General features: G+C 39.1%; 2 protein-coding genes across 9 annotated transcripts in view; one reads left to right on the forward strand and one right to left on the reverse strand.

The window, feature by feature from the left end:
- Window positions 1-22918, forward strand: part of cenpp (centromere protein P) — a 122017-nt gene that overhangs the window by 94609 nt on the left and 4490 nt on the right. The window lies entirely within an intron of this gene.
- ecm2 (extracellular matrix protein 2, female organ and adipocyte specific) lies at window positions 357-21329 on the reverse strand. Of its 5 annotated transcripts, none has more exons than XM_026167219.1 (12): window positions 20509-21329; window positions 15604-15741; window positions 14670-14825; window positions 10437-10625; window positions 7246-8349; window positions 6262-6377; window positions 5511-5646; window positions 4766-4923; window positions 3431-3570; window positions 3210-3322; window positions 2459-2672; window positions 357-978 (listed from the first exon to the last, which is right to left on the reverse strand). In XM_026167219.1, the coding sequence occupies exons 2-12, from the start codon at window positions 15737-15739 to the stop codon at window positions 810-812; spliced, it is 2631 nt and encodes an 876-aa protein (XP_026023004.1). In that variant the 5' UTR covers window positions 15740-15741; window positions 20509-21329; the 3' UTR covers window positions 357-809. The 5 variants fall into 5 exon arrangements, with proteins under 5 accessions (XP_026023004.1, XP_026023002.1, XP_026023006.1 ...); XM_026167217.1 differs by having other exon boundaries at window positions 7246-8388; XM_026167221.1 differs by lacking the exon at window positions 10437-10625.

Consider the following 22918-nt stretch of genomic DNA (forward strand, 5'->3'; position numbering starts at 1 on the left):
TTGATGATGCTGAATTGTAAATCATAACACATGCAATAGCAAGACTCCCACTTAATTTTTGCATCAAACATCAGACTTAACTACAATTGAGGAGGTCACTGCCCTGTCCATTCACGTAAGCAAGATAAAGATAAAATGTTGAGGAACAGGCATGTCATTACATCTCATCTCGATCTGTTTGAGGAATTGGCTCCAGCAGCACTTGGTTTAACACAATCATCTTAGGGGATGTGTCACGTGTGAGCTTTCCATGTCAGGGTTTTTATGAAAACAGGCAGTGGAAGAATTGCTGCTGAGAAATGAAACGTGAAGGTGCTGAGGTTGTTAAAAATAATGCGCTGTGCTTGCAGTCGCACTTCATAGAATTCTTTCCATTTCTTTATTAGGATTTTCATTTTACTGTGAATTCCTTCCCTTTTACACAGTGATCCACAGCGGCGACCCTCTAGAGGGACCAGCCAAAAGTAGAAGAAGATTTTCTGAGAGTGGACAGATGTGTTCTGTCACTTTCACACCAGTTTAAGGCCAAGTGACAGAGCAGGACAGCTTACCAGATACCAAACCATGTGTTTGGTCTAAAGTTGTAGAAAATGTTCAAATAGCATCTTACCATACAACAGTAACCATGTTTGAATGTGTGTCAGATTTTGACATCAGACTAACGCGTTTTCTAGTAATTTTTTAGGTTTATTCGTATTATATTATTTGTATGATATTAGTAACAGAAAAAAATGATGAAAGGAGATTTTGACTTCTTTTGGCAGATTAAAGTCCACTGTCTCTCAGTTTTTTATTTTGTTTATGTGTGTTCACTTGGTTTTCTGGGGTTTTAAGACCACACTTGATGCAGATCTTACACATGAAAAGGCCATTGGTGAGATTTTTTGTGGGTCGATGTAGTTGTTTTCCAATCTTACAGCCACCAAGGTGGAGTCCCCGCTGCGGTTTGGGTCACAGATGGCTTCATCAGGAATACTCCTTGAAGACATAGCATGAGAATATAGATTCATGTTTATTCCCTATAGCTGAAACAAACTTTTTTCCATTATGTGTTAACTGGCAGATAATGGAGTACTGATCTGTGCCCAAGTATATTTTTGCATATATGCTCCCTCTGGGAAACATGTCGTTTTAATGTACAATTCACTGATATGCAGAAGATACACGGTTACAGAGTTCATTAATCACCAAAACGATTAATACACAGACATTAATATTTAGTTAATATAATGAGTATATAAGACCAACACTACTAATTACTTTTCACTTCATGTTGCATTTACTGGAAATCGTCTTTTGTTTTCTTTGTGTAGTTAAACATGTTCCAAAAGAAGAAAATACTCACTTAGCATTTTCTAAGAAGAAATTTAACATATACATTTCTAGTCCGTTTTCAAGGTTTTAAACTTTTGTGCATATTTATTCATTTTTAGGGTTTTTTTGTGTATTTATTGCACCACATATGTTAGAATGGTTAGCAATATTTCCTTCAAGTCTGATTGTAATTTCCCACCTGCAGTGTTAGCCTTCTTGCCAATAAAGACAGACCAAAGTGCAGTGTTTAAATTGGTCATTTCAAATAAAACACACTGCCACGACCTGGACTGTGTGCACGGCGCAAGAAACCTGTGAGTGCATAATGAGGTGATTCAGTGCGACTCCTAGGTGGAACTATGAATCAACTTGTTTTGTTTCTTGTCGTCAAGACAACTCTCCATCCAGTGAACTTTCAGTATAATATTGTTTGGCAGTCTGTGTTGAATGAGTCAGTCATCTGGTCCGACTCATGTCTGTCATAGGAGCTTTGTTGTTGGTCTTAAATGACTTTGTGGTTCTGTGTTTAATCACCTGTTTTTTCCTGACTCCTTTTCTTACTTAAATTAGTTTTTTGAGATCATCAATCACTATCTTATTTTTTTCTGTAACTAAATAAATCAGTAATCATTTCTGGTCATCATATTAAAGTCGGAGCAAATCATGCAAATCATTATTACACCATCAGTCTTAATTTTAATTATTAGTTACGCCATTGTACCAATCAAGTCAATAGTAATAATTTTTCTCTACTGTCTTGGAAGTTTGTGCAAAGCATTTGATTTGGGGAAAAAACCCATAAACAAATAACATGTAAAAATTAGCAAAGTGATATTACATTTTTGAAATTCTTCTTATTTTATAACTGATCCGTAATGGACTGGAGAGTTTCAAATATAGAGAGCTGTTAAGAGGTGTCTTCTATAAGCCTCATTTATGCTCCCATTTTATAATTAGCTAGTGCAGACATATAACAGTACAATTCTGCCTGTAACAGTACGCCCAGTGCCAAAAAATGTTCTCAACATAAACAAATTACGAGTAAGATAGTCTCATGTGTGTCAAGGAAGTAACTGTTTAAAAAGTTTGCATATTAGAACATTCAGAATTAATGCATGTGTATTTATGAATAGTGCTTTCTTACCTGATCATGTTATTGTCGAGTCTGAGGAAGTGTAAGTTGGTCATTTCGTTGATGCCAGATGGCACAACAACCAGCTGGTTGTGGTCCAAACACAGTTCTACCAGGGAGTGGTAGGCCCCAAAGAACGACTCGGGTTCAGTCCCTTCTCCATCCAGTTTGTTGTAGGAGAGGTAGAGGTACTCTAAACCAGGTTGCATGTGGGCAAAAACGTAACCTGTGGAGGTATTTAAAGAAAATAATTTACCTTGTACAATAATTTAACTCTACCTGTACAAGTCTTAATAAGTGTTAACTGCAGCTCACCTTAAACTACACAGCAAATCATTAAGTCATTCTAAAGTAGTCTGTTAACTTTGATCATGTTATTTATTTATTTAGTTATGTATATATTTATTGTTTTGTTTGTTTATGGGTAATAAACGATGGGTAATAAAAAGATCAAAATAAATACATTTTGACCGCTTCCAGTACCCATACATCAGAAAGAGCATAACAAAACCCAAACCTCTGATGTTGCTTGTGCATTGCTTTCTCAGTGTTGGAGAAACTGACCTAAGTAAGCTAGCACTTACCACTTATGTATTATAGAAGTTAATTTTCTAAAAAACTTAGATCAATCATCAGCCTAATCCATTTAAAGTTATTATTGTTTAAAAAATAAAACATTGAATAGGAAGGTTTTGTGTCAGTCCGCTAACTTTAAGAAGGTAACATTTATTAGCCAGATAATCCTTTAACCAGTCACACCTACCAGGTATCCTCTCAATATTGTTTCCCAAGAGCACCAAGTGAACTAGAGATCTTGGTAGATATGAAGGAACCATGTAAAGCTTATTATATGAAAGGTCAATGGACTCCAAATTTCTGCAGAGAAGGTAACAGTATGAAAACAATTACTAACAGTAAGAGACCATGAAAATTACAGCTAAAGTAACACTACTGTGGGGGTAAAAGCCTCTCTTTCTGTCAGACCTGTGGTTGATCCATGCCAGTGGAGCAATCCTGGTCTCCTCCAGTTTGTTGTGTCTTAAAGAAACTATGTTCAGATTGCTGGTCTGATTGAAAACGGTCTCTGAGATTTCTTCAATAAGGTTGTTCTCCAAATAGAGTTCCTAAAAGATGGAAAAACATAAAACAAAATATTTGGCAACATGAGCGTCATAATAGAAACTATTTATGAGGAAGTGGGATCCAATGTTGCCGTGAGTTCCTAATTTCACATGCAATTAGTGTAAATATGTTTCCTGGATGGTTTTTGTTCAGAGATCTTGGCAGATGGGTTTGTTGTTCTTCCTGACTTTGTTTAAGGCTGTAAATGCATAATTCATGCCAAAGCTGTGTTTGTGTTTTTTCAGCCTAATTAGTAAAATGAGAAGGCAGGCAGGAGTGTGACCACCACGCATAACCTTTAATTATAATCATTAACTCTTCACTATTCAAAAGCCAAAGTCTCTCACAAAACTTGGAACCCTGAATATTTAGCAGAGAAACATGTTAATGATAGACTGTACTCTGGTTCTGGATGAACAACAATCAGAGGGTTTGGATTTGCAGAGAGAGTAAGTAAAACCTTTCCAGTGTCATAAAATGAAGTAGGTTTACAGCAGCATTGTGCCGCTGGTGTTCTGCATTGTTTGTGGTTAGCCAAAGGCCATAATTGCTCGGGTGAAATGGTTTCCCACAGGTAGAAGCAGAAATTAAACATCAGACCCAAAAAGAAAATTTTGCTACTTCAGCAAAAAGTAAATTCAGCTACTCTGACAATGTGAAAGAAAAATTGATCAACTATGTAATAGGTTGGTTTATTGAAAGCTGTGTATATTTATTTTCTTTGCCAGCTGCAGTTCAAAAAGGCTTATGAGCTGATTAAAGCTTCCATATTCTAGTTTAACAGTGTGCACAGATTATAGAATTACATGTGCACATTAAGGTCTATCACCTCACAAATTCTATGAAAAAACGTATCAATATATTAAAGATTGGATGGGTGATTGAATATTTTTGGCAATATTGTGTATAAGTTGAGAGGCATCACATATAATTCACCTCTCTGCAGTTTGCATTTCCAGTTTTCTTCTGTCTCCAAATATCATTCACATAGGTTAGAGTTTCAATATAGCTGCGAGCATTTGGCTGCCAAGTTTGTTTTTATAGATCCCAATGTTTGGAACTTATGTAAGCCTATTTTATCTCAAATATGAGGCCCGGGGGTCTTTTAAATAAGTCAAAAAATGTGGCCAAGGATGTATCCCAGTGTGAGGAATGAGAGATAGTCAGAGAGTCAAGGAAACAGATATTGTTTCATACCAGCAATGACTTGGGAAGGCCTTGTGGTACAGTACGGAAATGGTTTCTCCCCAGTCTGAGGTAGGAAAGCTGGATTAGGGGAGCGAAGGCCAGAGGATCTACATTCCCCTCACTCAGCAGATTTCCTTCCAGCTCCAGAATAACCAGGCTGCTCAAATCTTAAAGATAAAAAAAAAGATAAACTTGTGATGAATAGTGTGTTTAGAAGTGAATAACCATACATAGGATCTAACTTTCTTTTGGTCTGTGAGCTGTGCAATCCATGAAGTAACCAATTTATATTTTGAATTTTAAAACAATGAACGGTTGTTTGTAACCAGACGCAATATAGGAGACAGACATGGGAATATTGAATGGGAATCTATGGAAGAATCCTGCCGCAGCAAAGATTCTACTAGAAATATAACTCTCAAGTCTCATAAAACTTTATTTTAGGGCAAACTTTTGTGTTTTTCATCAGATTTGACTAATTCCATACATGCAGCTTTATGCTTATTTGATGAATAAAATTAATGTAAATTAAGATCATATTTATATTTATAGCTGCCCAAATAAGTGCTCAGGGATGCCTGTTGATTCTGGAAGTCCTACAGGCCATGTAATTGATGAGGTCAAACTATAAGGCGATTTCATATCAATTCCATTCAGTTTTATTTAGATAGTGCCAAATCAATGTCTGTGGTACTTTGACTTCTTGGACAGAGAAACACCAGCTGGATGTCATTAAAGGATGTGATAGCAGTACCCTGGAAGCTGTTTTCATCTATCCCTCTCAATCTGTTTTCATTGATCTTCAGCTCCTGCAGGGTTGGGGGAAGGTCAGATGGCACAACGTCTAAAAGGTTTCCATCCAAATACAGACGTGTTAGCTTCTTCAGACCCTGAAACACACACACGCAGGTATAAGTACTGGAAAGTAAAAATAGGCTGCCACCAAGTTATTATCCTTGTTGTTATTATTATTATTATTATAGAAATACATGTTTGTTTTCCTTCTCTGAATTTGTAGTTAAATTTTTTTTTCATTTAATGTTGTTTCCACATTTGTCACATTTATTAATAAAATGCAACATGTTTAGATGATTACTTTTTTCACATTTGGATATTTTCCATTGGTCTGTTTGGTTTTTTTTCCTGCTGCTTCTCCTCGTCTAAATGTCAGGCGCAGTAGTCTAAGCAGATACGCAGACCTCCTTCTTCCTTTCCACCTCTTTGGTATTTACATATTTTACAGATGTTTTTAGGTTTAGTAGGACATTCACTTTCCTTCTCATAAAAAAAAAAAATTGCTAAAAATCTTACCAAGTCTTAAAGATTTTGTTATTATCTTACACCTTTCTTTCTCCATGGAGTTGATGATATTACACTGAAGATGGCCATATGTCTTTGCACACCCACCTTTAAACTTTATTACTTGAACCATTGTTATATTTCTGGCAGATGATTTTTTATAAAAAGCTTGGGCTTCAGTCGTTTTCAGTTTTATTATGACTTACTTTGAAGGCTTTAGCGTCAATGCCAGCAGAAGTAAGTTTGTTTTTCTTCAGGTTGATCCACTCCAGGTTAGGGATTCCATTAAAGGCATCTGCTGGGATGCGGCTGATGCTGTTGCCTGCAGGTCAGAGCAAGTTCAGTTAATATTGACAACAGGATTTCTCCAATTGTAGTTTGTTTCTGTGTGCTTTCTTAATTGGAGTCTTAGTTTCTAAATCCCTTCCCCAGGCTGGTAAGTGATACTAATTTGGCAAACTAAAAGTTTTTTCCAGCTTCTCACTTGTAGGTGGCAGTTGTAATGCCTTTCTCTTGTTAAACTTCAGATTTTTAGCAGCTTTAGATGATCGATGTTAATAATGCAAGTCTGCTTTTTCCAAACCTTGCAGCGCATTAGTTGTTTGTTTGGTAAAAGATGCTGCTGTTTTGACTGTAAAAAGATTGTACGCGATTGTTGTCCAGCAGTGTTCATGTCACAAGGCTAAGACAACATATACACGATGACAACTTTATGCTTTAAGTCTGGGTTGGGCTGACACTGACTATGATAAAGTAAGCAAAGGGAAGCACACTGGGTAACTGAATCAAAATACAGTAACATGTTACAATGAAAATATTATGAACATTCAAAAAAGTTCACCTTAAAAAAGTTCATGAATATTTAAATTAGCCTACAGGTTGCTCGTTGTCCAATATGCAAGGTCACTGATTAAACACTGCATTCAACTGCAACAGTACAAATCCTCTGCAATCATTAGCCTAATGCGAGTATTATCAGTTTTATATTTCTCTTACTGTTAAAAAAAAAAAAAAAAAAAGGCTAAGAAGCTTCATCTGAGTTGTGGGTTGACATAATATTGAAGCTTCCTTTTTAAGTGTTTCACTTGTATTTGTATAACTCTACTGATAATATACATCCTTCTGAAATCCTCAGATTGTTTTGAGGGTTTGTTTTCTTTAATGACTCTGTGTCTCCGGTGTTGACTTACCCTCCAGACTGAGGGATTTCAGCTCAGGAATGGCCAGAGGAGGGAAGTGTGTGAGTTTGGCATCCTCACATGTGGCAGTAACGTCAGAGATGTCACAGCCTGGAGGAAGGCCTCCTCTGTTTACAACTATGATCTCCCTATCCTCCCCTTCTTCCGTCTCTTTGGTTTCTACCTGTTCCTCCTCTGTAGCAACTGGAGGTCTTGGAATCGGAGCAGGAAGGAGGTCTGGTTCCTCAGGTTCTTCAGGCTCTTTTGGAAGCATTTGAAACACATCTCCTCTCAGCCACACCTCCTCCTCCTGCTCCTCCTTTTCTTCCTCGCGCCTCTCGTTCTCTTCCTCGCGCCTCTTGTTCTCTTCCTCGTACCTCTCGTTCTCTTCCTCGCGCCTCTCGATCTCTTCCTCGCGCCTCTCGATCTCTTCCTCGCGCCTCTCGATCTCTTCCTCGTACCTCTCGTTCTCTTCCTCGCGCCTCTCGTTCTCTTCCTCGCGCCTCTCGTTCTCTTCCTCATGCCTCTCGATCTCTTCCTCGTGCCTCTCGATCTCTTCCTCGTGCCTCTCGATCTCTTCCTCGCGCCTCTCGATCTCTTCCTCGCGCCTCTCGTTCTCTTCCTCGCGCCTCTCGTTCTCTTCCTCGTGCCTCTCAATCTCTTCCTCGTACCTCTCGTTCTCTTCCTCGTGCCGCTCTTTCTCCTTTTCAACTAAATCCAAAAGTTCTTCCCTCAGCATCTCCTCCTGCTTTTTCCTTTCCTCCTCTAGCTTCCTTTCCCTCTCTCTTGCTTCTCTCTCTGCTTCCTCCTTCTGTCTCATATCTTCCTCTTCCTCCTGCCTTCTCTTTTGCTCCTCATCTACCTGCCTGCTCCACTCCTCCAGTTCCTTTTCTTCCTGCAGCCTCAGTGCCTCCTCCTCCTGCTTTCTCATCTCCTCAGCTATCTTTCTCTGTTTCTCCTCCTGCTCTTTCCTTTGCTTCCTTCTCTTTCTTCTCGCTTCCTCCTTCTTCTTCACGCGTTCTTCCTCCTCACGATGCTGCTCTGCCTCCCTCCAGAGGATTTTCTGGATCTCCTCTTGGGTCAGTGGAGTCACGACATCACTGGGGTCATTGGGAACTGGGGAGTCACCAGAAATGTCAAGGCTGAGGTCAGGTTCTGGGGGGGGGGGGGGGGGGGGGGTTATGGTGGTGAGGGACACCCCATCAAGGGGTAGGAGGAAAAGGGACAGGAAGGAAAAGAGGAGTGAAGAAAAAAAAAGTTGGAGATACAGACAGAGAGAAAGATGAAGAAGTAGAGCGGAAAAATAAAGAAACTGCAATAAAAGAGAGGAAACAGGATGGAGATTGAGGTTGGTGGGGACAGACAGGCATGGTGATAGGTGGACAGACAGACAGCAGATGGACAAACAGACGGCTGTGTGTTAGTGCTGTGAACAAACAGCCATCTACATTCTTTCAGACCAGCTTGTTAAAGCTACAGAGCAGACTGCTGCTGTAGACCAGTCTGGACCAAATCCCACTAAGACCACTAAGACATATGATCACAGTCAGATAAAGTCAGTTGTTGTGGTGTTTGCTGCTACTGGTGCATTCTGGTCCTAAATCTGAATATGAATTATAGACTTGTTTTCATAAACATACATCCATATGAGAATGTTTGTGTGTCTCATGTTTTTGTTAAGTCATGAAAATGAGAGAAGTTACAAGACAGTTTCATTTTGTAAAAGGCTAATCAAATTTGGCCTAAGAATTGGTTGGTTATATTTAACAATGGATCAGTTCCTCATCAAAATATCTGTACCACCTGATGTTGGCCTTGTTGACAGTGTTTGTGGCTGTTATTTATCTTTTGAGTCCAATTTTGTATTCAATTTCAAACATTTGTGGGGAATCAAATTAGCTCAGACTGCCTAAATACTTCTGATTAGGCATCTCCTAAGTTTATAGTTGGTTAGTTGGTTTCTGTAAATTTTCTGTTCAAATCTATAAAATGTCTTGTAGAAGCAGAAGCAATGGATACATTTTATAAAACATACAGTTTGTCATCTTATAAGAATCAAAAACATCATGCAGCAAAATACTGTTCCTGATTTAGACCAACTTTAGCTCACTTGTCCAACACTTGTGCTGTTTTATAGTCAAAAAGTTTGTGTTAACAAGATCATTTAGTAAATATAAAATCAAAGAGACAAACTTACATCTGAGGTTTTTCAGTGAGTTTGGGAATAACTATAATTGGACTTTTGTTCTGGCTATAAAACAGCTTCCTTCCCAGTAAACTTTATACATACAACAGAAGGTGCACGTGTACAGGTAGAGGAACACACCTTTTCTATGACCTTCAAGTCATAGAAAAGAGGTTTTCTTCTGCTGTATTTCTGTACATATGCACTCAATGTGGCATGCAAAAATATGAGCAACGAAAAAATAGTGTAAGTTCAGCTATTTTTCCCCATAATTCTTAGAAGGTTTTAAAGACAAGTTTCCCATTTACAACAAAGGATGCACATGCATGCAGAGGTAGAAAATTATTTGCCCCAACATTAGCAACTCAAAAAATTACAGTGTAAAAATATATTTACATTTAACAATTATGTTCTCATTGCCAAAGGTTTTTACTACAGGCCTGCTGGCTGAGTCTTTCCCACAAATATTTTTTTACAATTTGTTTTCTGCCTCCAGCATCTCCACAGATCTCCCAGTAATATGACTCAGCATCTCATCTTTAAACCTCATATTAGTCCCACATTCATTCGTCTTTGTTCTGATGATCTGAATTGACAGTAAAGCAAAATTAATCCCAGACATGTTGAACAACAGATGTTATGTCCCAATATACAAACATGCTAAAACTCTCACAACATGAATGTCCACGCATCCAAAATGTGCATACCACATTTTTAAAGCCATGATGAAACAGGAAGCAACATGCTGAGGCCTCAGAGATGGAAATTATTCAGCACCAAGGAAATGTTTCGATTCCGTTCAGAACTGATGTAATGAACAATTTACACGAGTTTCATTTTAAGAAAGGAGACGTCTACTGACTCATAAGATAGTAGCAGATAGAACATCTTGAAATGTGGATTATTGATTGATTGAGTTACTCTAGTAGGTCCCCTTTAGGTTTTGAGGGGACTTTGGTGTTAATATCTGTTGCCTCTGAATGTTGTACCATGGCTGTGTCACATGTTGTGTTTCTACCTGGCTCCATGCAGACAGGGCAGCACTCGCCCGCAGGGGTGAAGGGGAAATGACAGTGTATTTCGGGACAGGTGCTCTCATCACAAACCACCCGCCCTCCGGTACACAGACAAGTCACACAGGGCTTTGGGGACCAGACGGCTTGGTCAAACATGGTCAGACCCTGGTACACACACTGGCCCTGCTTACCTGAAACAACACAGAGACAGTAATGTCAGGAGTAATTAATTGAAATCAAACTATGAAATGTTTATATTATCTAGAAGCATTAGTACATTTAACATTAGCAAATAATGTCTGAAAAACATTAAGACCTGGCAGTGTACCCATAAGGACACACACTATGGGCAAGAACATGACTGCTACTGTAGTATATTGGCGTTTGACATCTGCAGTGAGCACACACAGTCATAAAACACTATGAAACATCTGCAGCCTCACCATCGTGGGTACATGGTAAGATTTCTGGTTTTCTGCACAACAACTGTGCAAATGCTGAAAGTATAATTAGCATTGAAACAACTGGACATAATTACAAAGCCTGCAAGCAGTCACTCAACACAATCAAACAAGCAGTGGGTGACACTTTGTTACATAGTGGTAAATGAGAAGAAGAACCAAATGTGGTTTCTTTTCATTCAGATACCAAACATTTTCACTGTGAATCATGTCTTAATAACAGAAACACTTTGGATCATGGAGTGCTGCTTAGAGATTACACTATTTTACTTCATATTGAAAGAGTTTCCCAGCCTCTGCCCTGTTGTAGTTTTGTTTGCTAAATAAGAGAACCGTTCTAGTAAAAAGTGCCACCAGAAAATTCAAGGAAGTTACTCATGAAAATCTAAAATGTTGCTGATTTAAAGTTGGATGACTTGCCCTTCAAGATTATATTCCTGTGTTTGTCTAAACCCCTACTTGATCTTTCACATTAGCCAAGTGGGACAGGTGGTGAGGCCGAACAGTGGCCTTTATAATGTGCTGTTTACTGGCACACTGTAGCACAATTCAGGGAGTTTCCACTGTATGTTCTTCTTTAGATGCCTCGGGACATTACAGGAAAACTTGTTACCTGTGGAGAAACTACTGGATCACAGCTGTAAATCCAGGTGTCATCAGCAGTGGGGAGCCTCTGTGTGAAAATTAAGTCAGTTTGGAAGAGAAGTGTATGTTTTCTGCAAATTTGACATTGAGATTTAGAGACTTAAAAGTGCAAAACAAGACTTCCAGGAGCACTGCTGCACAAGAAGTTGACTTTAAAGCAAACATCAGCCATTTTTGGTGGGGTGATTCAAGGAACTTTTTGACCGCATTAGTTTTACAGGATGGTGGCCCCATATTGTTTGGGGAGTGAATGGGGCATCTGTCTGACTTGCAGTAACCTGTAGAGGTGCAAAAATCTAATCAGCACCTTATGTTGTGACTGTTTTCTGGCTCTGGTGCTAGAAGCTGACATCCCCATTCCTAATCTCATCAACAAACCTCTGATTGACCAATTTAGTTTTCAAACAAAGGAACTTATTTTCACTGAACACAGAACCACAACAAATTGAGTCACTGAACAAAGCTGAGCAGTGATTTAAGATTTAGAGCCAGACACAACTTTATCCTGGACCCTTTTCATGCTCCTCAGCAGCAGCAGGCCTGCTGCAATAATTGCTGTGTGTGTCTAGTCGAATCTAAAGCCTGTACTTTACCATAAAAAACAGACAAAGCATTTCTACTCCTCCCTTTGAATTAACTTCACCTTTCAACATGAGACCGAGGACAAGACAAGGCTATGCCTGGCAGTGAGTCAGTATAAAAGACTGTAAACCACTATGATACAGCAGGAAGAGCCTCTTTTTTTTTTGTCTGTTAGCTCTGTCTGTCATCTATCCTTTCTAATGGTATGCTCTTTGTTACGTCTATAGGAACACAGGTAGTTAAGAGGCTCAGGTTATTTCTCTTAAATACGGTCTCCCTAATATCTTTGTCCTTTTAACAGTGAGCAGTGAGACTGTCACCCTGTCATCTCAGTTCGAGCACACATACTTTAGAGCTTTTCTCTTTAAAACTTTGTCTCTGTGTCACTGTTCTCTACATTGCTCAGTAAATTGCAGGTTTTTGATTAAATAGCATGGTTAGCTTGGTAAGCACTGTGATATGGCACTATCCTATACCATTCAGAGCATATTATTTGTTGTTTTTATCACCAGTAGCACAATTAGTGGACAACAGTTAAAAACAATACAAGTTTTTATAATATTATAATATATGACACATAAATATAACAGAAACACTTCTTTGGTCTTGGAGTCACCTGGTTGTAATATCTGACTAAGCATTTTCCTGCACACCTCCTCAGTGAGGTGTTTTCGGCATGTCCAACTGGGAAGAGGCCGCAGGGCAGTCCAGGACATGCTGGGAAGAGGGAGCTTGCTGCATTTCGGCATAAGGCCCCATTACACCCACTGCTGTCATCCTTGCAAAAGGCGGTGCAATCCAAAAGTGATGTTACATCCACTGACATGAGCCACGCTTTAGTGTTGTTTCAGCTTGGCCAGGTTGAAGGCACGAGTGTATGATGGTGTCATTTTTACTTTTACTTGGTATATCAGTGCAGAAGCTCAGAGATTTCCTGATTATACTGAGGGAGATGGTGCAGCAGTTTGAAAAGATGAGTTTCTTGAAAAAGCTTTGAAAAACTCCATGATCACTTTGTTTCTTGCTTCTAAAACTTCGATTGTTATGCGGACACTGGTGCTGAGGTTTTATCTGAGTTTTACGAGAGTCCTACTGTTCAGAAGAATGCTGCGAGAAGTCTGGTGCACCCTAAGCCCTCATGATGGTTGGATTTCCTTTGCTATAGCCCTTATAATTTGCTGGGCCAGATAGACAAAAATCCATAACGACTGCTGCAATTTACAGAGATTCAGCCTAATCTCTGTAAACAGTTAGTTATACTCTGTTTTTAGTCAGTGTTCTGTTGACCAGTCATGTATAAGAACGCTTTGGTGGAACTGAGGTACACTGCAAACTTTAAAACGTTTGCTGCTACACACAGACGATAAATGATCAGACCAGCCGATGTCTTCTCAGATTACTGTTAACCTTAGCCTAATTTTGAAAAGGTCGCCGGCGACCTGGTGAATGTAAATAGATTAAGATAAAGTAAATGCTCCCTGTGTAAAATATAAAAAAATGCATAACTCAAAGTCCTTCTTTCCAGTTTTTCTGCCCTTGACCACTTAATACAGTCACATGACTTGGAATTATACTTTGAACACTTGTGAATTATAAGTGGGGCCTCAATCTGAGTAAATCTGTTGAAAAAGCAAGGTAAGGAAGCAAAGTAAGGGGACCTTGAAAATATAAATACATCCTAAATTAACACTTACACTAAAATGCTGTGACTTCTGGTCAGAGGTCTTTCATTTCCCCAGTCTTCAGTGGAAAGTCCACTGGTTTGATGAGCTGCTTCTTGCTACTGTAAACTGCAGTCTGACTGTTGCTGTTACATTACAGTCACTTAAACAGAGACTTATTCTTACACCCAAAACAACAGCAAAAAAAAGAATTGGAAAAATCCTTGTAGCTTCCAACAAAAGCTTGCTGCCGCTACCTTCCCTTCTAATTACATAATGCTGACTTTAATGTGTTAAACTGAAGGTTTTCCACATGGCTTTGAGGTTATTCTTTGGAGCCTTTGTCCCCATCTCTGTGTGCGATGTTTCAGGGCTACTTCTCTGACGAGCTCTTTTCCCACAGATGTTTTTCCCTTCTGTTCATTTTGGAATGTGATGATTTGTCATTAAATTGCGGTGCTGTAAAAGCCGGCAGCTTCGTTATGAGAACAGGATGGAGCTTCTGAGCTGAGCTGTTGTTTGACTGGACTCATACATGCAGCTTCTCTAAATCTGGATGTTTTTTTACTGTATCACTTAAGATTTTATTACCTATTATTTATTTGTGAATCTTTTGGGATATGTTAAAAAAATAACTTCCTTCTTCTGTGTTAATAAGTCCACTTTGGTTCTAATTGCTGCATCTAATCTATCTCCTACTGGAAATGTGAATAATTTTAAAGGTTTTTTTTTTATCACTGTACACTGTGTTGTGATATTTGTTAGTAAAGTTGATTAGTCCATCCACACCCTATGTGTGAATCGACTAATCTATGTAACAGTAACCCTACGTTACTGTTATATTATTGGTCACATAAACATGGATTAGCAGAGTTGTCTCACTGACCTGGGATGACGTTGTAGGTGGCGTGCTGTTCTTGGATGTTCTTATAGGGTTGTAGGAGAAGAGCATTTCCTTCTACAGGCACCACTGGGATGCTGGGACCAGGAACCAGTCTGATCTTCAGAGGTCTAGTTCGCCCCGCTCTAGCCCGGCCAAAACCTGCAACCACTGGTCATATTAATGTGCATCTTTCTAGGAACATGGGGATGTTTTTGGTTGTTTTGACACTGTCATTTAACCTAAACTTGTTTCCCAGTGAGTTTATTACTTGAGACTGACTGAAAGCTAAATGTTCCCTTCTGTGTTTGTGAGGGATTTTTTTGTAAATAGGTTTTTGCATCAGCAAACAGCAGTTTTCACACAAGAACCTTAGACCTTGCCCTTCACTGGTTTTTGGGATAATATGACTGTAGCACATAGCAGGAAACAGCCCAACTTCAGAAACATTATCACTACATGAAATGCTCTGTGTGCCTGATTAGTGGAGACAAGACACATGATGTCCATTTCCTAGAAGTGGATGCACCATGAGTCCGGCACTGACGTGTTAAAGATAGTTTAATGCCCAAACACACTACATGTGACATTTTATCTTTCTCACCAGCACCCCTGCCAAGAAATTTCTAGAAAGATCCAGGGCTCAAGTACATGATTCAGAGCATGAAGACCAAACTCCACTCCTGTCAACTCTACTATCACTTCAGAACCTTTGAGATCACCCATTACATTTTCAGCACAACAGCTCTAATTGTAACTGTTGCTATAACTGTTGCTAAAACCACCTTATCTATTCTCGGTGCCTTTTCGCTTTTAATGAAACTAGGCTTTCTCTACCTCCCTCAAATCTTTTTGATACGGTAAAAAAAAAATCTCTTTACTGGTCAATTAAGCATTAAACTGAAAAAAAAAATTACCCTGAATGGAAAAAAAGTCTCACCTTGTCCATCCTTCCTCCTCCTCCTCACTCTAAGAATCTCACCATTCTGGTTTCGTGGTCGGTTTCTGGCCTCAGCATCAGGGATGGTCAAGGCCACCAGCAGCCACAGACTGGCCACCACCAGCCACCACCTCATCCCTATAGAGCAGCACAGACTAGGTTCAGGAGGAGGTTGCTACACAGTACTTTTCCCCTTTTAATAAGATCTAACTATCAATAAACATGCTTTTTATCATGACAGCGTGAAAATAAACAGTGTTAAATAAGTAAATAAAAGGACATTTTTCCACACAAAGAAAGGTTGTTGTTTTTTTTTACTAAAAAAAAACATCACAAATACAAACAGCTGCAAAGTTTTGCATACATGTTGTTATAAACTTAGTTTAATCCCAAAGAGAATGGATTTAATACTCAGTCCACCTAGTTAAAGGAATACACTGAAGACAAATAAATAATATAAAACTGTAAATTCTTCAGGGTTTAAGATGTCCAAGTTTTGAAAGCAACATGAGACCTTTGTTTCATATTCTTCTGCATCTCCCTCTACACCCATTTTCTTTTATCTTTCCACTTTTCAGCTACAAATGAGTTAGAAAAATTATAAAAGGTCTAAAAAAAAGCGCCCCTCCCTTTTTTTAAGATTTCTTTTTGGTTTTAGTATTTTTCCTATTTTAAATCATCTTTTTAATGCTTGATCATTTAAATTCTTACTTCCTGCAGCTGGTAAAGTAACTGAAGTAAAGCAGATAGATTCATGTTTACCTCTAACTTCAGAAAAATAGACAACACAAAAAGAGAGAGGATTTTACCTGCAGCAGTTCTCAGTAAAGAGCTGTCAGCACTGCTTCTGTCCCTCATATAGCTCTCGGCTGGGGTCCTAATGGCTGGTTCCATGTATGTGTGTAATGACTAGTCTATAAACAGCAGTCCTGTCATTATTAAAGCATAGAGATCTGAGGCTAAAACACACCTTCGCACACCTGATAGTTTGTTTTTCTGTCTGATTCCCCCTCTGAATGGAGCAGATTTAAGCAATTCTCTGTATCATATGAGCCTCTGATTTCTGTCTAGATAGACAACTTGTTTTCCGTACTCAGTCAATAAATGCCAGGGAACTAGTTTATTTAGAACTGATTTGTCATTGCTCTGAGCTTTTTAATTTTAGATCTCGGCACGTTTCAGTTATGAGAAACCAGAAAATTCCTCATCTGGTGTAGTTACAATCAGACTTGTATGCATCACCTGTTTTTGGTACATTTCTGTGTCTGTTTTGTTTCAGTGTATTAATTTTACATGTTTTCAGCAGAAAGGTTTCCACATGTAGCGCCTCCATTTTGGTCAAAATAAACACCAGGTGAACTTTTCGTATATTCAACCAAAAGCCTGAATCATGTGTCAGGTCCTCATAATGTCCTTAAACCTTTAATTCAAAAGAAAACAGAAATTATCCACAAAAACTGTAATAAAGCTCTGGGCTCAGATCACTTCTGAGCCTGATTATTACAGTTTTTAGACCAGTCCACATGGCTGATATTAGATTTAATTAAAAAAGAAAAAAGGTTTGCTGCAATCCATCTCCAATTTGAGGACTAATAACACTGACCAAAACATTTACCATATGTGGCTCACATTCAAAGTACTGTTAAAATCAGCTGGAAACAGTTTCCTCTGTTTGTATTTTAAGGACAAATAAAATGCACTTTAAAAAAATGCTACATAAACACTACAAATCTGTATGGAGCAAACTGTGGTACAAGTGAAACCGGTTCATACACGCAGACCTTTGTGTTCCCATTTGACTTAATGTTTTTGTTTAAGATGACAAGTTATAGTTACCTGTCTGAACTTTGGTGAGCAGTTTTATTTCCAATTACCAGTTACCAGAAGGGTCAGTGTGCATCACTGCCACCCTCTGGGCTGGAGTAATGTTAAAGCTGATTGGCTGTGGTGATATTTGTCAGATTTATCTGCATATGAGAGACATTATGTATTTCTTTAACAGTTATGAGAGACACCCAAGAGTTTATACTTTAGAAGGAAAGTGGAGTTTCAGATATTTGTCATTTATGGTGAGGTGTGGTGTGTTGCATCTATTCCACGTTTTGCAAACATATGTACAATTTGGACATTTTAATTAAAAGGAATCATGAAGGCTATTATTGCACTCATGGCTACTTATATTCAAGTGCTTGTTTGCACAAATAATTGTCAGTCACAAGGCAGAACGTCAGTCATATAGGCCTGCTGACGTTCAAACTGAGGATCAGAATGAGGGGAAAAGGTGATTTAAGTGACTTTGAATGTGGCATAATTGCTGGTGTCAGATAGGATGGTCACATTATCTCCAAAAATGCTGATCTAATTAAATTTTCCTGCATAATCATCTCTAAGAGCAGAAAATCAAGGGTGAAATTCACACAGGCTTGCCAAGATAGGACAAAAAAGAAAATTTGTAGCAGAAATCTGAGTTACGATTTCTGCTACAACATTCAGGTGGACGTTAAAATTTGGCGTTAACAGCCTGATAGCATGGATCCATCTTGCCTCATATCAACGGTTCAGGCTGGTGGAGGTGCTGTAAGGGTGTGGGGGATAAACAGCTTATATGTGATGTTAAGGGATGGACATGTTGACCACAGATAACCCAGGTTCTGATGGCTGCTCCAGCAGGATAATACACCATCAAAGCTCAAATAATCTCCAACAGGTTTCTTGAACATGACAGTGAGAGTATGTGTTATGTCTTATGATGGAACATAATTGGTGGGAAAGTTAAAGCTTCAAAACATGCCTTTAAATCTTAGTTCATTTGTTATTTTTGCGATATTAGATAATGAATTTTAACCACTGTTAAAAACTACATCTCCCATGAAGTTTCACTGAAAATCACACATGTGTCACAGTTAGAGGCTATTCTGATCCCCTACATACGCCCTCCCTCTTTTAATCATTCACATTTCCTTTAGGATGGAGTAAAACTTTAGTCTGCAGCTCCACGGACTGGAGGTCTGATCACATTCAGTTCCGAGACCCTCCCACCTCACATCAGCCCTCACCAATAGGAAACCAGGATTCAATGGGAAACAAAGAGCGAGAGAGACCAATGTGAGCTGAGACAGGAGAAAGAAAACAGGAGGGAGGGGAAAGAGATGGAAAATGTTCAGCAGTTCAGTTTCTGGATGAGCAGGCTCAGATGGAGAGACTTCCAATATGAGCAGCAGAGGATAAAAATAACCAGGAGTCTGTGTGTTTATGGATTAATGGAAGCCAGGCGGTGTTTAAAGCTTGAGCTTTGGTCCACTGCTCTTTGCTTTCCGAAAACATTCCACTGGATTTGGAGAAATCACCCAAACTAACTGAAGTTGAATTGTATTGACTTTTTATTACAAATATTTTATGCAAACTACTTTCTGCTTATTGTACCGGCAACTTCCTTAAGACAGCTCTAAACATTGGTGTCACATCTCAGTAACATGATCTGCAAAACCCCACTTATAGCCAACAAATGTATGTTTATTCAAACTAAGATTATTAGTCTGAAATAACCGATGCTTGTTTGACATCCAAAACCTGACTTGCCACCACTTATAGCTCATTGAAAACAAACATATTTGTGTTTTTATGTTGACCAGTTACAGGGTTTTTTTTCCTGCAGAGACTAATTTTTATGACTTCCAAAGATCCAAAGGAAAATCTCCCTGTCATCCTTCCCGTTTTTTGTTTGTTTTTTGTTTGTTTTTTCAAACCAATTTAATTGTTTGGGGTTTCGTTGACTCAAACATTAGAGACACTTGTTTATGAAATGGTCATAAATAGCTTACTCTCATGCTTAGTCAGCCAACCAAAAGCCCATTCTAAGCCTCATATTTAATATAAAATGTCAGCAAAGCTTGAAAAATCCTTATTTTAGTTTCTCATGTCTCCCATTGCCTCCTGGAAATATTGAGTCTCTATAAAATATGTATATATCATAAATATCTGACACAAAAGCAGCAGATGCTCACCGAGCTTCTGACATTTAAATGCACCGACAAGGATGAAGCAAAGTATTTATTTACGGAGCTCTTGCAGTCTTTTGCAACCAGAGGAGTCACCCCCTGGTGGACATGAGAAATAATGCAGATTTAAGGCATTTTAAACTTTGATGTCATCTTTTACACAGTAGTACAAACTATCATCTGCGGCTCTGACAGTGCCTGCACATGTTGGTTTGTCCAGTTCATTTCCTTCGAGTGGACGCGGCAGTAATGGCTGTGTTTGTTGCGATGTAATCTCACATCGTTTTGACTAATCACAATCACCAGCCTCTAAGTGTTGTATTTAGTGTGACGAATTTTGTTCCAGGAAATCTTCTGCAAAGTTGGCATCACCCAATGGAAAACACATTAAACCAGAGAGAAATGCATATCTGTAGCAGCACAGTGGGAGCAAGCAAACGGGGCCTTGACAGACCAAACTAACCTCAAACAACAAGGAGAAAAACTGACTAGCAAAGACTTCACGCCCACAACTTCAGACGATGAGCAGCATGATCTGTTTATTCCAACCAGCATAACACAGGAGTCGTTCATTCCTTCCTGTGTTACTAAGAGACACAAGCGTAAACCAGGTTTTCCTCTGTGATCCACATGGATATCAAGCCCATGTCGTGGAAGCTGTTTTGCTCAGTAATTAAGTGATTTACAGAGAATTTCTTGCATTACTTTGATAATTAGTGAGTTATTATTGTAACCAGTGTTTATGCTCAACCTGAAAAAAGTTAATTTATCACGCTACAAATCTCCAAGTGTTCTCCAGCAATGAAACAACTGTTTACAAACCCAAGTACAACAGACGGACAGACAGACAGGCAGAGACTTAGAGAGGGGAGGAGCTGAGGACAGACAGACATTAGCGCTACATTACCAGCAGTTCGAAGGCGGCTGCAGGACTTTAGGCCAATTTCTTCCAGCCTCTTTCCTCCTCCTCTGGTTCAGCAGGAACTCCAGGAGAGGTGTGTGTGTGTGTGTCGCTGTGTGATGACACTTAAAGTTTGCATGTGTCTCCAGGCGCAGAGATGTAGAGTAGAGCAGAGCAGGGTAATAAGTCTGCAAAGGAAAGCCAGGATTTGTACAGCAGCTGGAACAAAAAGTGAGCGAGTGAGAGAGAGAGTAACAAACAGACAGAGAGAGAGGGAGAGAGAGTGAGACAGGTCTGTCTTCCTGTATGTGTGAGGATGCTGCCAACATGCTGCAGGATATTGGAGCAAAACGATCGGCGGTGATGTCTCAGAAAAAGCAGGACTATCAGAGTATGAAGCACGAAGCCTGTTTTGCCTCTAAAGTCTAATAATGAGTTGAAAAGGTTAAGTTTGGATGGAGGTCCGATAAGAGTGTGTCACTTCAGTGTCAAATAGAAGGCTCAGTGTGGAAAAATCCTCAGAGCCGCCTGAAGAAAGGAGGAACTTGACCTGCTCTTTCAGGTCTGGAATGATGCAATTAACATTTATTATTTTAAACACAGACAGACGCCACATTTTTGTTTTACACTATCAACACACTCATTAAAAAAGAAAACATTTGCTTCCCTGACTGACTCGATTTGGCCGCTGTAGCTGTAGATTATTGAATCTTTTTGAATCTGTTTGCAGGCTGAACTCAAGTGTCTCCCTTAACTACTTTCATGCTTTCTATAATCAGAAGACTTTTCCTCTGTTAACACCAGCATGGTAGAATAACGGGCTGATATCAACACGATTAAAGACAACAGCTGTTTGTGTGATCATCTGCACTGACAAATAAAAGGAAGGAGCTCAGAGAGAGCTGCATTTCCACCCTTTTGTTATCCAGATGTCAGCTCTTCAGCATCAACATCTGTAATACGCGTACAGTAGGCAAAAGCATTACAAGAACAAGACCCTGCAGGTTCCTCGTGTCCCATTACAGCTGATTCTGTCCCGACGTGTCTGCACACTTTCAGCCAAACTGACTTCATATGTCAGCGAAATGCATTTATTTAACTCCTTACACCGTGAAACCCTACTAGGAGTAACCCTTAAAGCTCTTTTCCGAAACAAGCAGTTTCTGTCATATTTCAGACTTGCTTATCGAATAAAATGACTTGGTTTGCATCAGAAGTGAGTAGGGCTGCCACGATTAGTCGACTAGTCACGATTACGTCGACGACTAATTTAATAGTCGACGCGTCGTTTGAAGCTTTGTAAGATCCCAAAAGACGCAGGAATAAGTAGTAGGATTTAAGAGTGTAATAACGGACTGAAACAGAAGATGGCAGCACTGCATGTACAAGGATGCCAGCTGCCGTTAAACCCAGAAGAAGAAGTAGCTCTGTCCCAGAATTCATAGCGCAGCCCAGCTCAGTTTCCAACAATGGCGGCAGCTAGTTAGTTTTAATATTACTCTTATTATTCTTTCTGGGTCACAAAATAATAGATTAACATATTTTCAGGCGAGAATGTAGCTGTGTAAACCTCAAATATCTGCTCAGTTTATCAAGACAGCACATAGTTTCAAAAGCGCTCTGACGTTTTCGGAGACGTCTGTTACCCACTAGCTCGATAGCTAGCCGGGGTTCAAGCCTCACTAGAGCCTGTGAGAACACCGGACTCCTGGCAAATAGTTTTCAAACCCACCGCCATCTTTCGCTACTCAGGTTAAACATGATATGTAAGTCACTTAGATAACTTAAAAATGTTATTGTTTGCCTTTTTTTTAGTATTTTATTTGTTCCTGATTAAATCAGTTTGACTGAGATTAAAGTTATAGTTTTTACAAAGCTGAATAAACCTCAAGCAGATTAAACTCCATCGAAACAATCTGCAAATATCATTAAAATTTAACAAACTCTCATCTTGTCTTTATTTTTAGTTAGCACATACCTTAAACACTTAAAGCTGTAAGCTAATGATAGTTATATAAGAGCAGATGCATGCTGGTGCAATAAGCTGTACATCCAATGGATGCATGATCTGATTAGTCAACTAATCGCAAAAATAATCTGTGACTAGTCGACTATCAAAATAATCGTTTGTGGCAGCCCTAGAAGTGAGTGAGGGTGGCCTCTGTCTATGCACCTACCCCTGGAATAACCCAGAAACTGTTCTACTGATCTTCAAACCACATGTTTTTTTACACACACTGAGGTATCAGAACTCGTCATTATAAGTACAGAGGAGCCTGTTTATTACTCTGAAGGCAAAGCAGGCACTCAGGAAGCAGTTTGGAACTGTGAGAGTAAAATTATTAAGCTTGGGTGTGTTAATAATGGTAATTGTTATCGCACTGAAATTATTTAGTTAGCATACTTGTCACAATCC

Source organism: Astatotilapia calliptera, chromosome 5, assembly GCF_900246225.1.
Source record: "Astatotilapia calliptera chromosome 5, fAstCal1.2, whole genome shotgun sequence".
NCBI lineage: Eukaryota > Metazoa > Chordata > Actinopteri > Cichliformes > Cichlidae > Astatotilapia > Astatotilapia calliptera.

Excerpts from the sequence above, each read along its gene's own strand:
- ecm2 (XM_026167217.1), bottom strand. The coding sequence starts at position 15,739 with ATGAGGTGGTGGCTGGTGGTGGCCAGTCTGTGGCTGCTGGTGGCCTTG. Across the intron at positions 3,571-4,765 it reads GCCTTCCCAAGTCATTGCTG|GAACTCTATTTGGAGAACAA; the intron begins GTATGAAACAAT and ends TCCATCTTTTAG. Across the intron at positions 2,673-3,209 it reads CAATATTGAGAGGATACCTG|GTTACGTTTTTGCCCACATG; the intron begins GTAGGTGTGACT and ends ATACCTCCACAG.